Here is a 14,775-nt window from a genome sequence, read left to right as displayed (position 1 = left end):
GGGTACGAGTACACTGCACTGTAGGGACAGGGTCGGGAAGGCCACACGGTTGGAGGCTCTGTCGTGTCTGACCTTGAAACCAGTCCAAATACATGTCGTCAGGACTGTCGTCCATCGCCTCATACAGGACTACCCAGCAGCAGTCCAGAAGAAAAAAACAACAGAAACACAAGTCAACCCAGTGTGTCTGCGTGTGTGTGTACAGTATACATCCTGTTACTTCTGTCTGACCCTCTTGTGGTGAAGTCTGTGTGTAACCGGCTATGTATGGAATGATGTCACACAACGCTACTCGTACTATGTTTCACTTTTGAAAAGAAAATCTGTATAAAATACTCTCATTACATTCTGTATTTGCCTAAATATTAATTAATGGGATAGTTCACCCAGTCTTCAATGTACAAAAGAGACATTTCACAGCACAGTATATGATCTTTTCCTATATTGGATCATCTACTCCACATTTTCTTTTTAAAATCAGTACACAGTTTCTCATATTGTTTAAAAAATATCTAGTTAGCAGTAAGCGCAATGCCGCTACCCCATCCCAAACATAGCTTGTGTCTCACACTGCTTTCAAACTTTTTGGACCGTGTTTGTGAATATCTGCACTGAACAGTACTCACCCTCTGGTGGCAGTCTGCGTGAGTGTGCGGAGGTGGCAGTGAGGCGAAAGCCGGCGGGCAGGGTCTCTGCTGAGCCGGGCATCATGCTGATCCCGTGGATGTCCCGCCGAGGAAACTGCCTCCTCCATGACGGTCCTCGGAAGTCTTTCTCGTCGCACTATGGATGGTCCAGACGCAGATTTAGTCCAAAGTGCTTTTTGACATTACATTGTCTTATTGCTGAAATTAATTACATAACACTACATACATGCCTTTAGCTTTGCTGTTTGATTGATGCTAGTTTTATATAAAAAAAAAAAGGAGTAATTTAACTCCAACAAGCTCTCCCTTTAAATTCTTTTTTTTTTTTTACAATTTCATTTTTGGTTATATAAAAAAATAATTTTCTCTATTTAAATTGGTTTTAAAATATATATTTTTATATAACCTTTTTTTCCATCCATTTTTATATGCATTCTGAACAAAAGACAAATCCATTCAATGACTAGGCATTACTAAGCAGTCACAAATACAAAAAAAAAAAAATCTATAGCTCAGCTAAATAAATACATAAATAAATGAACAAACAGAAATAAAGGAGTAATACTATAAACCACCAAACCCACCCCATGAGAGAGTGAAATGAATGGGAGTCTATGACTAAGCATAACTGCAAAAATCTAACTTTAAAATGATCAACTCGCTGATTTTAACCTGACACAGTCATGCTAGTTTTATTATTTCACTGGATGGCCTATATACATCATGATAAATTCTCTTGGTTTCAATGTATAGGTTCTGTACTCTAAGTGTACAGTTTTACTTGAACTTAAAAAGTTTTAGTATTTCATCATACTAACAATCATCAAAAACAAGTTTCTAAATAAATCGAAATTCTCAAAATCCAAAAATAAGATCTAAATGAAACTTGTGTTACACTTCAAAGTTACACTTTCACTGTTACAATTTTTTTATAAAATAATAGCTACCCAACAGACAAGGTTAGGCACCTAATTCTTGCATTAACTTTTGCCTCAAACTCCTAATTTGCTGCTTATTAATAGTTTGTAAGGTAGTTGTTAAGTTTAGGTATCGGGTAGGATTAGGGATGTAGAATATGGTCAAGCAGAGTATGTGCTTTATAAGTACTAATAAACAGCCAATATGTTAATAATAGACATGCTAATAAACAACTATAGTTAATAGTGAGAATTTGTCCCTATACTAAAGTGTTGGCATCTTGTGGCAACATCTTATGAAGGTTAAATACACAAAACATTCTAATACAATTTTCACTCTTTCTATTTTTTACACCAACTGACTAGTATTTCACTGTTAGCTTAGTAACAATCAAAACTATTCAAATCAATTGTCAGTTGAGCCTTCTTGAGTTTTGTATGGGAGCTATTGACTGAAAAACATTTGTGACACTGGCAACAGTATGTAGGCAGGGCGAGTCACTAAACATTTGGAATGGAACCACTGTCGACTGTTCGGTTCTATAAAAAATGTAAGAAACTAGTGATTCACCTCATCTAATCGTCTCTCCGTTCCCAGCGCCAGCAGATTGTTGTACTCTCTTTCCAGAATTTGTCTAGCCTGTAGAAAAGAATTCATTAATTTAGCATTTCTACTTTCAAATGAAAAAGTTACTGTAAAGTCCTTTTCACACTGAATGCAAAAATTTGGCTTTTGAATCAAAACAATAGATTCCTATGGAACTATTCACACCAGGTGCAATCATTCGCAGCAAAAAAAAAAAAAAAAGCAAGGATTTTTTTTTTTTTCATCCTGTGTGTCGATTTTTTTCCCCCGTCTGCGACAAAATGGGCTGCTCAATTAGATTTGAGCCAAGATCACGTGCCCGGAGCAGCTGCTATTGCACAAAAGGGCAAGAGTGGTGGCGCTGTTTCGAAAACCAGTGTAAACAAACACAGAAGAGTATTCTGAGAGAGAAGAGGATGCTGAGTTGTTATCATCATTGGTATCTGAGAACAGATTTATTCTCACATTCTCTCCACTTTATACAGAATATCATTTCTGTATAAAGTCATTGACAGATCTTGAGTGAACACACTTTGACTCATAACAATCATGGGATAATGGGATCTCCTGCCATTACGTCTGAAAAAAAAGATAAACATTTTTCTATACATGAAATATGGAAGCAAATAAGATTATTGACATAAGATTATGACGGTATATTTTCTGTATGTATTTTATGCAGCTCATGATATTTTTTTTATAACTGTAAAGGATGTTTATGACAAATGATAAGCCAGTGTCACATTCAATCCATTATAAAGCATACAAAGAGTGCATGCCTGCCTATTATAAAATAAAAATTCACCTTAGAACTCAATTGGAAGTTATTACAACCACTCGATGATGGTTTAAAGTGGGTTTAAAGCAAAAATAATTGCATACATTTTCAAATGTAGATTGATGCTAATTGTACCTCTATTTGTATTTTAAAATGTACTCTTGTAAGCATTATAGATTGTTTGTGTTTCTGGTGTAGAACCAAACTTTATTTATCTTAATTTTTATGATGTATTTTGAGCAGCGAACCATATACGAGATGCATATCTGAGGAAAAATGCATTGCTGGCTGGCGATTCACCTCACTTTTTGGCATCGCGCTCAGTGTGAAACAGCCTTAACTGTAAAGAGTGTGTATATCTGTGGATGGATGGACGGGTACCTGAGTGTTTTGGTTGGGGATCTGCAGCAGCAGGGCCAGGCTGCTGTAGTCAAAGTTGTCGTCGAGCGCTATGAGCGCCCCGTGCACTCCGCTCTCTAACAGGATGTTGGCGTAGTCACGGAGACCGATGCTCTGGACCCAGCGAATCACGCGCTCGTTAGTCCACACCAGCACGTCTGCGTAAATATGCACGCAAAATCATAACGTGTTTACACGTACGTTGGCTTATCACAGCCCTAGGAGTGTTTCCAGGCTGCTTCTGCCTACCTCTTATCTCGTGCTGGCTGCTCTCTCTGCGTCTCTCCAGTTCCTTCCTGTCGTAGTTGAGCTTCTTCAGGCACATGATGCCGTACTGCAGACTGGTTCTGTTGCAAATTTGATTATGCGTCAATTAGTACATTTTAGTGATGCATTCATATTTCAATCAAGGCCAGTTAGGTCAAGTTAGCGCTAATTGAATGAATCAAATCTGAATAATTTATAGCAATACTTGGAGACCAATAGACTACTGACCTGTGAAAGCTGTCCACCATTTTTAAATGCACTCGGAGATCTTTCTTGGTGAGGTGGTCAAGCATGCGTGCGTCCACCAAACACTCCATGAAGTAGCTGCGGTACTGAGGTAGACCTAGACTGGGCAGCCACTCGTTCCCAATCCACTCGTGGTTCATGTCCCCGTATGCCAGTGTCTAAATGATATGTGCACAAACAGTAATACTGTGAAACATTACTGCTGTTTAAAATAGCTGTTAGCTATTTTAATATATTAAATCTATTTATAAACCAAATTCTTTCCTGGGATGACAAAGCTGAATTTCCAGGAGCCATTACTCTAATCTTCAATGTCATACCACCCTTCAAATATCGTGCCAATTTTGTGCTCATTTATTATTATTGCGGCATAATCCATCCATCCATTGATAAGGTTAGTAAGTCATTCTGTTACTCTAGTGTTACATTAAAGGGATAGTTCACCCAAAAATGAAAATTCTGTCATTAATTACTCACCTTCATCTCGTTCCAAACCCGTAAGACCTTTGTTCATTTTCAGAACACAAATTAAGACATTTTTGATGAAATCTGAGAGCTTTCTGACCCTGCAAACACAGCAATGCAACTGACACATTCAATACTTAGAAACGTAGTAAGGACATTGTTATAATAGTGTATAATCAGTGGTTCAACATTAATTTAATGAAGCTACGAGAATATTTTTGTTTTCTTTGTTTGCAAAAAAAAAGGAATGACTTTACTGAACAATGTTGTTTTCTGCTCGTAGCTTCATAAAATTAATCTTTAACCACTGATGACACACAGACTATATTAAATAGAGGTCGACCGATAGTGGATTTTACCGATACTGATAGCTAGGTTGGATCACACTGGCCGATACCGATTAATCAATTAGATAGTTTTCAAAATGGGTACTGAAAGAAAGCTAGTGCTTTACTATTTTTTTTTAAAAAGCACTAACAGTACTGAACCATACTTTGTAAATGAATAAAAATATTAATATTATTTACTATATTGTGATCATTAAAGTTATTTCATAGTTTGCTAATGTTAAAAGAAGAAACTTTAAAATCTAAAAATGTAGCCTATTAGTAGCTAATAGTGAATGTTGAAATGAAAACACTCAACAGTTTTCATTAATGCTACGAATGGACTCTTATTGTTAAGTATTACCATTTAATTTCAACAGTCATTCTTAAAGATGGCCATTTTTAAATATCTACACATAGCATTAAAATTACATACATATGGATATTGTATGTGTACTAACACTTTATTTGCTTCTATTTTTTAACACTTGATTATCTAATCAAAAAAAAAAAAAAAAGTTAGGTCACACATGGATTATTGCCGATAACCGATAGTTGCGGCAATCAACTATCGGTGCCGATTCATCGGTATTAACGATGTACTTAATACCTTTCTGGACCTTATATGTGTCAGTTGCATTGCTGTCTATGCAGGGTCAGAAAGCTCTCGGATTTCATCAAAACAAATCTTAATTTGTGTTCCCAAAAATGAACAAATGTCTTACAGGTTTGGAATTAATGAGGTGAGTAATTAATGACCGAATTTTAATTTCTGGGTGAACCATGTGTATATGTGTTATAGCTAAGCTTTTTTAAAAATCCAAATGCGTTTGTTAATGCGTGTTTTCAGTTAGAAATGAGTAGTGTAGCTCTGTGATTTTACACTCTCACCTGTGACCAGCTCCCCTCCTCTGACTCAGATTTCTATGGAAGCACAAGAAAGTGAGTGCATCTGTGTTATGTCTTGAAAATGTTACGCTATATGTACGTTTGTTAACTTTTCAAAGCACGTACGTTGCACATGGTCTCCTTATTGTACATGCATCCATTTAAATGTTATTAAACGTGTAACGCAACAGCTCACACGGTGGATGAAAAAATCTAAGAAACTAGTGCTTGACTTCATCTAATAATCTACATGCAAACACAATACATCACACACAAACTACATCACATACACGACATGCGGTCATCTTCGCCATTTCCGTTGCACGCTCGTGTTCCTAGTGATCGTTATGCTGATGAGGGTGAACCGTGAGGATTGTATGAGGCCGTGATGAGGCTCAAGGGAGAATAACGAGGCTACTTTTATTCTCTTTTGACTGATTGCATTTGATTTGAATGTGAGAACTTTACATCCGTTCGGCCTCGCTTTTTTCAGAGCTGTTTAATGGGAAATTAGGGCCTCTATCACCACTGGTTCACCCATCTAATGGTCATAGCAATGGATGTAACAGAAGCACATATAAGTTGATTATTGAAGATCAAATATATTCAGACATGAATTGATGAAATCTTCCTCTGCCCAGTTAGGGACCAGAGTTCACAGTCGACATGAAACCGCATTCATGGCTCATTTTACTTCTGTAAATTCATATTTGAGGAGGCTTTTGGACAGTCAATAACATATATTCCAACTTTAACTTTTATTTTGTTCTTGTTATTTGCCATTACTGCTGTATCCTCTTAACTGATAAAAGAAAATAGTTTCAGAACAGAAGCTGCATGAATTGTGCACAGTAACATCAGGATCGCGTCCTAATAAAGTAAATGAGGGTGATTTCGATTTCATGTCGACTTTCACGCTCCATCCTGATTCTGTGAAAGCAAAAAAGGTCAGTAAGGTAAGCAAAGGATTATGTGGGGAAAAAACAACAACCCTAGTTTGGTTAGAGTTAAAAAGAATGAAGCGACTGACCGTTTTGGAGGGGGCGGCAAGGGTCTCCATTTCCTCGTGGGTTACCCACACATTACCCGACGGCTATGTGGGCGGCCCCAGAGATGAATCCGACAGGAAGGGCAAGCAGTGTTAAAGAAGAAGAGCAGCAGCACTGTAAGCCAATAGTGTTACAGCATCACAGTCAGATCATTAGCAAGGCCCGCCCACAGAGTCAAAGGCCTGAGACAAACACGCATACAGAGAGCACAAGCACACTGAATGCACATCAGGGGAGATGAAAGTTGCGTCCCAAATGACTCACTTATACACCATGTACTTATGCACTATGTACTCAACCGTGTAGTGTATGAAATTTATAAGGTTATTTTGTCATTTAACATTAGTGTCTGATAGCCTCTCCCCTCTGCTACAAATTAAAGCTGAAACAGTTGTGTGCTTGAAGTTTCCAACATTAAGTGCTTCATCTGGGTATTTAAACTGCATATTCTCTTTTTGGAATTTTCAGTGTAAATGCACTATTCACACTATTTATACTACAAAACAGCACAGAATGGTGCATAAGTACATAAATTGGGATGCACCTAAACCGTCGTTCTGACTGACGGAACAGGAACTGTGGCTGAAGACGACAACTGCTTTGAAAGTGCAAAATGAATTGCGTACACACTGTGCAATTTTTTTTGTCGTGGTCCTTTTGAATGAAAAAAAAAAGTGAGCTCAAATGTTTGCAATGTTTTTATCTTAGAACAAAATAAGTCTTTTACAATACAATTATGAAATCGGTCTCAGATGGCCAGGTGTGGACAAAATTGTCCAGTGTGCACCACACTTCGTGTAGTTAGTAGTTTATCAGGAGATGCTTTGAGAAGGAGTGCATAAAAATAACTTTCAGAAAGAAAAGAACACATCAAATACACAAGCTGCAGTTTGACCGCTGGGATGTGCTGTGAATTCATCATTACACAATACCATGCCAGATCAGCTGTCAAGTTTCCAGTTTCTCCGATCGATGCAAAACACTATTACCATGACGACGGAACAAAATAAAGCTGTGGATGGGTTGAAAATAGCTGATGACGACGATCGGTTTAGTGGCTATGGTGATTGACATTTATAGTTAACTGGTGCGGCCCAGTATTTGCCAAACAATGCAAGACTCCTAATGATGAAACCAATGGGCGGTTTTGTTTTGTAAATTATAAATGTATGTTAATGTATGTTACTGAAAACCAAGGGTTTTTGTGTGTGTGCGTGTACACTCACGGTTCTAGATGTAGGGGGAGCCGAAGGGCTGGTGAGCGAGACCATCTCCTGGATGGCCAAGCGCAGTTTGAGGCGGTGCAGAGGATTGCTGATGCCGATCTCTCTCTGGATCTCGGTGTCCGACAGGGCTGACATGATAGCGCCGCTTTTTACGTTGGCACGACAAGCTGCGACATACCACGCTGGCATCCCTAGCCACAGCTTTGAACACACACATTGTAGCATGATTAAACATGTATATAAAAAAATTGCAAAGTGCAAAGAATGACTTGTGCAGTATCGTCCAAGCTTCAACACAAGATGGCGCCATTGCTTTACATCTAATGATAAACGTGAACAGATCTGTTCTGACAACAAACAAACAAACCTGAATACTGGCAAAATCTCCTTCTCTACTTCACATTCACAGACGAACATTCAATTTTTAAAACCAGAAGCAGAAAATATTCAGACGACTTCAAAAAAACGCTAATTAAAAAGAAAAATACTGTATGTTGACATTGTATCTTAGCAAACTCATATAAGTTACTGTCTCAAAAGACATTGCAGCCATGTTACTATAACTAAACACTTCAATTCCATCATTCAAGGAGACACTGATCTCAGTATGCAATGTACAACTGTTGTGCTGTTGAGTCGATACAGCTCAGGTCTTTATTTAGCTGCCATTAAAGAGCCCTGGAGCTAGCTTAACCGCACAATAAAGAATCTGTGCTATTACATGGAACAAACATAGAAATAATTTACAGGATCCCACCACAGGCCACCTTTAATCACACATTTCCTCAGCGTCATTATGGTGCATAAATGCCTGTCTCCCATATTATACTGTGAGGCTTCTAGAAATGTGTAATATATAATGGTATATTTAAGGCTGGAATACACTACAGCATCTGAACACATTTTTAGACACTAGACATCATTACTTGCTGACTTTGTAAATGGTTTCAGAGAAAACTGGCCATTATACACAAAATGACTAAGGATCTCACACACTACTAGACTTCCCATCTCGCACCACATCTTCCCCAAACTGTAAATTGGAGCAAAAGCCACATAGTTTATTTCAGCCTTTAGTAACCGAATACACAAGAGCTAGCTGTCAAATCTACCTAGAAGGCATCAAATTAGTAAACACCTGCCTTTTAGAAAATGGATGTAATTGGACGTCATTACTCGCATATGTGTTGTGTCTTGCCCACTTTTCACATATATCTTGCATATATAAGATTTATATACATTTTTTTCATTGCAAAAAAATGAGTACTGCCCACCTCCAACCACGCGACAACTGTAGGACCATCCCACTGAGCAAAAGGTAACCCTTTTCTTCTGGCTTCTTCCAACAACTCGTGTCTAGAGAGAGCAGGTGACAGAGACAGAGCGAGACAGAGAGGAAGACAGATAAGGAGAAAGACAGAACCAGCTTAGAGATAATCAACTGAACAGAGAGAGAGGGAAAGGGGCATGTAGAGAGAGAAAGTGAGATGCTTTATCTGTCTCTGCCAGGTTTCCTGTCCTTTAATGGCCACTATCTGTTTATCAGAGCAACATGGAACACTAAATGCACAAGTTTCTTCTTAAAAGTTTCTTTCGTACCCACTACTATTCTGTAATTAGCATGTAGCATGATGAATGCTACCTTTTCATGTAATCTCTGTACATAAGTAACACTTAAGGCAATATAATGCTCTGTTTGAGTTCACATCACTCCATAATTTAATTTAAGGTCTGTCTCGTCTCTTAAACGCAGTCTGCGTTTCTGGTTAAGAATCAAAGACGAGGTTTTCGGAGGGATGAAACGAAGGAAAGAAACTAATGGTGTCGGTCACGCTGAGACGCCAGTGAACTGAAAGTTCCAGTTTTTCAGATAAACATATCGTGACATTTCCTTGCTGCGCCCAGATCCTCGTCTATAAAACGGAGAGCTTTAGAAAACTGGAATACTGTGACTTATCGAGGGGAAACAGAAATGCCTTTTCTTTTGAACCCTAGTCCGTGTTTGTCTTGATAAATATTTGCGCTTTAAGACAAGGCTGCTATCATAAACTCTCATCAGACATTCACGCGGATGCTTTCTACACAGATCTCCGCTGGGAAATATGTCTAGCTTTCCTCAAGGTTGCCTCTTGTCGTTTAACAACTTTACAGGGACTGAAAGGCTTGTAACATAAGAGTGCGTCTTTAGAAATGTTTCAATATATCTCTCCCTCTAACGTCTGAATGTCAGAGAGCGCTTGTCTCCAAGGTTCTGTCAAATTCAGAGATATATTGTGGTAAGGTTTTACCGTTAGATGAACTGTGATGCAATTCTGAGGGCACCTCGCTACAGAACAAGCACAGGTGAGTATTTTATGGTGTGCGGAAATTGTGGTGGACTTTAAGGCAGAGACAGTTGGGTGTTCCTTCCTCAGAGAGCAGCTTCGTAAACCAACCACATGTTTGGGGTGTACGGTAAGGCCACTTGAAGTGTTGGGTACAGTACTGACACATGCTGTAGTGAATGATATGGTTCTGTCTACACATATCAAATCTCAAAACCGCTTACTGATATCTCTTTTCCACCAAAGTGGTGCCGGTGATGGTGCCAGATCCGGTTCTATGTGGGGGTGTGGAAGGGGGATTGTTTTATTTGAGAGTCGATGGAAATGACTTTTGTTACTATGTAACCTGTAAGCCGGAAATTTAATAAGCCATCTTATTCCTAGTTTTGGAAACATATGTTAGTATTCCGTTTGATTTTTATTTTTATTTTTTCATGTAGCTTAGTTGAACAACTGAAGTTGGCGTTTACGATGAACCCGTGAAGCTGTTCGCCATCCATTTCATCAATGCTGTTATGAGATAAATCCTGGAACAGTTTGTAAAAGGCACTTTTTGAAATATTGCCATGCCAAAGCAAAATGCGACATTGTAAAAATTGATTTAAACTAAACAGGAACTTTTTCCATGATGTTCTATTGTAGTATCTGAAAGAAAATGTGGTTTGTCAGGGCGACTCGTGCCTGAATAATGTGTTACTAAAAGATAATAAAATGGGCCACGCTTTATGCTGACAGTTAAAGTTGGAAGTAACAACGGATGTTTTTTTCCCCACATTGTCACGTGCATCCAAGTGAGCTGGATCTGAATGAGAACTTGCAGTCAATTGTAAGAAAGGGATTTTTTTCCCTACTTCGGTAATTGACAATTTAACATATGCACGGATGAATCAGTCACAATAAGAACAGTAACATGCGTTTAGAAAATAAATTGGGCTAACTTTTATTTCATGCCGGCTTTAAAAGTCTTTCTACACGAGACTAGTTGTTCCTGGTTTAAACCACCTTTTCTGCGATGGAAGCATCGAACCGGATTGAGCACCGCCACCGTGTCAATGGGGAACCGTCCTGTGGCCGTGAACTTTCATGTCTGTGTGCTGTAAAGGCAATAAGGCCTTTGTGGTGGTGGTGGTGGTTATGATGCATCTCTCCTCATCTTTACGTGTTGGACTGCATATGTTCAGGTCGAATGTAATGCGTATGAGTGACTTCTTCTGAACATACTGTAGCTGGGGAGGGAGAGAAACAGTTATGAGAGAAAACAAAATGAAAAGAAAAAGAGAGCAGGGAAGAAGTCAATGAGTTGACAGTCCATAACCAGAGACGAGACCTGGTTATTGAATACGGCACACGATGCACACACGCACGCACGGACACGCGCACGCACACGTACACGAGAGGAGAAAGGCCTCGGCATGGCAGATCAAGAACAGGTTGTTATAAAGGCACACATTCTCTCTCCAGGCAGAGATGCATCCTCTATAGAACTGCAGAGGGGGAGAATCACATTTACAGTCAAATGAAAAAGAAAGGCAGAGGTGGGGGTCTCTGGATGGACAGAAAGGAAATGCGTCGGACCCCCCTGAAGATAGACACACACTTTAGGAGCATGACGACAGACACGGACAGAGCGTCAACAGTGGAAAATGCAGCAAGTCTCGGCAACACAAACTAAACTTACCCGCTGATACAGAGTCAGATGAGGAGAAAAAGAGATAGAGAGAGAGAAAAGAAAAATAGAGAAAGCGATGGGAGACAAAATTAAATGCTTGTTATTGAGCATACTGTATGTAGACTTTAGAAAAAACACCTCGGTTCAGAGACGTGCATTACTGTTGGGAATCGTTGTATTTTTGCACTTAGATATTGACTTGTTGGTCACAATTGGTCACAGATCTACTTATCTTTAAAAGTTTATTTATTTATTTATTTATTTTTAATCATACAGCATGCAGAAAATGTGACAGTGCAATGGAAACGGTGAAGAGCCGCCTTCGCTTGGTGCCTCGATGGATGAGACCGACATGGGTCAAATTACATAAAACGGTCAAATTCAACCATTAGCGTTAAGGCAAAGAAATGTGATATACGGCAAGCATCGCATGACATGCTGTAAACACAACCAAGTATGCAACAAAGTCACAAGCCTGCTATGAAAGGCACATTCTCATGTTAACATACATTCTACAAATGGCAATGGTACATTAATTGTATTTTAAGTAGTACACCATGTGGCATATAGATGACAGGATCTATTATTATCGCAAACAGGTCTTGTATAGTTAAACAAATAAGAGTATAAATGACATTGGCACTGAAAATGCATTCTTTTTCAGATTAACTAACATAAGGCCCGACACATACTCTACGCAAACACGTAAATGTGAACGCCAGTTAGTTAACAGCACATCTTAGCCAGGTTTCCTATCCAAGGATCTATTTTTGCGGAATTTCGTTGGATTGTCGTAAGTTTCGCCACAAACTTCAAAAAATAGTTTGGAAATACTTTTGTTGTTGGTCGTTTGTTCATTCAGGTCATCTACTGTCATGGCCAAACAATATTCACAATTTCATTAACTTAAAATAACAAATAAATCTATTGTATAACTATCTATCTTGAGTACTGAGGCTTGCTATTTTAAAAGTGACGCAAAAACTCACTTTAAGTCTGTACAACTGCACTACGCAAAGCTCTTTCTTACTTGCGCAGAGTATGTTTTTTGGCCTAAGGCACTACAATGCATCCAGATGGGCCATATGTTCAAATATTATTTTTTAAAGAGAGGTGTGTGAAACATAACATCACATCACAGTATTTGTGTTGTTTGTGATGTTGTGCCAGTAATATTTAGTTTTTCAAGATTTGGGCCCAGGAATGAATTACCTTCATAAAAGGTTGTGTTGAGTGTATAATTTGTGTTTGTCAGAGAGCGGTTTATAAAATACTTACTTCTTTTTAAGCCTGCGATCTTTCTCCGCCTGTGTTCCCAGCTTTCCCACTGCAATATCCTGACCTAGAAGCTCAGGATCGGATATATTCCCTACCGATGGAGAAGATCCATTACCCAGTCATTTGATAATGTTAGTAATTATATTTACGTTTGACTCTAGACCAATGTTTTAACACACACGCACGCACGGACACGCCGCACGCACACGTACACGAGAGGAGAAAGGCCTCGGCATGGCAGATCAAGAACAGGTTGTTATAAAGGCACACATTCTCTCTCCAGGCAGAGATGCATCCTCTATAGAACTGCAGAGGGGGAGAATCACATTTACAGTCAAATGAAAAAGAAAGGCAGAGGTGGGGGTCTCTGGATGGACAGAAAGGAAATGCGTCGGACCCCCCTGAAGATAGACACACACTTTAGGAGCATGACGACAGACACGGACAGAGCGTCAACAGTGGAAAATGCAGCAAGTCTCGGCAACACAAACTAAACTTACCCGCTGATACAGAGTCAGATGAGGAGAAAAAGAGATAGAGAGAGAGAAAAGAAAAATAGAGAAAGCGATGGGAGACAAAATTAAATGCTTGTTATTGAGCATACTGTATGTAGACTTTAGAAAAAACACCTCGGTTCAGAGACGTGCATTACTGTTGGGAATCGTTGTATTTTTGCACTTAGATATTGACTTGTTGGTCACAATTGGTCACAGATCTACTTATCTTTAAAAGTTTATTTATTTATTTATTTATTTTTAATCATACAGCATGCAGAAAATGTGACAGTGCAATGGAACGGTGAAGAGCCGCCTTGGTGCCTCGATGGATGAGACCGACATGGGTCAAATTACATAAAACGGTCAAATTCAACCATTAGCGTTAAGGCAAAGAAATGTGATATACGGCAAGCATCGCATGACATGCTGTAAACACAACCAAGTATGCAACAAAGTCACAAGCCTGCTATGAAAGGCACATTCTCATGTTAACATACATTCTACAAATGGCAATGGTACATTAATTGTATTTTAAGTAGTACACCATGTGGCATATAGATGACAGGATCTATTATTATCGCAAACAGGTCTTGTATAGTTAAACAAATAAGAGTATAAATGACATTGGCACTGAAAATGCATTCTTTTTCAGATTAACTAACATAAGGCCCGACACATACTCTACGCAAACACGTAAATGTGAACGCCAGTTAGTTAACAGCACATCTTAGCCAGGTTTCCTATCCAAGGATCTATTTTTGCGGAATTTCGTTGGATTGTCGTAAGTTTCGCCACAAACTTCAAAAAATAGTTTGGAAATACTTTTGTTGTTGGTCGTTTGTTCATTCAGGTCATCTACTGTCATGGCCAAACAATATTCACAATTTCATTAACTTAAAATAACAAATAAATCTATTGTATAACTATCTATCTTGAGTACTGAGGCTTGCTATTTTAAAAGTGACGCAAAAACTCACTTTAAGTCTGTACAACTGCACTACGCAAAGCTCTTTCTTACTTGCGCAGAGTATGTTTTTTGGCCTAAGGCACTACAATGCATCCAGATGGGCCATATGTTCAAATATTATTTTTTAAAGAGAGGTGTGTGAAACATAACATCACATCACAGTATTTGTGTTGTTTGTGATGTTGTGCCAGTAATATTTAGTTTTTCAAGATTTGGGCCCAGGAATGAATTACCTTCATAAAAGGT

At 38.7% G+C, this 14,775-nt stretch overlaps 1 protein-coding gene across 1 annotated transcript in view; it reads right to left on the bottom strand.

The window, feature by feature from the left end:
• Positions 1–14,775, bottom strand: part of ppfia2 (PTPRF interacting protein alpha 2) — a 187,544-nt gene that overhangs the window by 10,055 nt on the left and 162,714 nt on the right. Inside the window, exons 22-32 of the mRNA XM_058773057.1 lie at positions 13,566–13,568; positions 9,069–9,150; positions 7,795–7,995; positions 6,550–6,612; positions 5,523–5,555; positions 3,823–3,998; positions 3,577–3,674; positions 3,310–3,485; positions 2,136–2,204; positions 627–783; positions 73–129 (exon numbers count right to left, since the gene is read on the bottom strand). Of these exons, the coding sequence (XP_058629040.1) occupies positions 73–129; positions 627–783; positions 2,136–2,204; positions 3,310–3,485; positions 3,577–3,674; positions 3,823–3,998; positions 5,523–5,555; positions 6,550–6,612; positions 7,795–7,995; positions 9,069–9,150; positions 13,566–13,568 (1,115 nt within the window). The remainder of the gene's footprint in view (positions 1–72; positions 130–626; positions 784–2,135; positions 2,205–3,309; positions 3,486–3,576; positions 3,675–3,822; positions 3,999–5,522; positions 5,556–6,549; positions 6,613–7,794; positions 7,996–9,068; positions 9,151–13,565; positions 13,569–14,775) is intronic.

The sequence above is a fragment of the Onychostoma macrolepis genome, chromosome 04, assembly GCF_012432095.1.
Source record: "Onychostoma macrolepis isolate SWU-2019 chromosome 04, ASM1243209v1, whole genome shotgun sequence".
In the NCBI taxonomy this organism is placed as follows: domain Eukaryota; kingdom Metazoa; phylum Chordata; class Actinopteri; order Cypriniformes; family Cyprinidae; genus Onychostoma; species Onychostoma macrolepis.
Note: the sequence above shows the minus strand (reverse complement) of the source record. Positions and strands in the feature narration are given on the sequence as shown.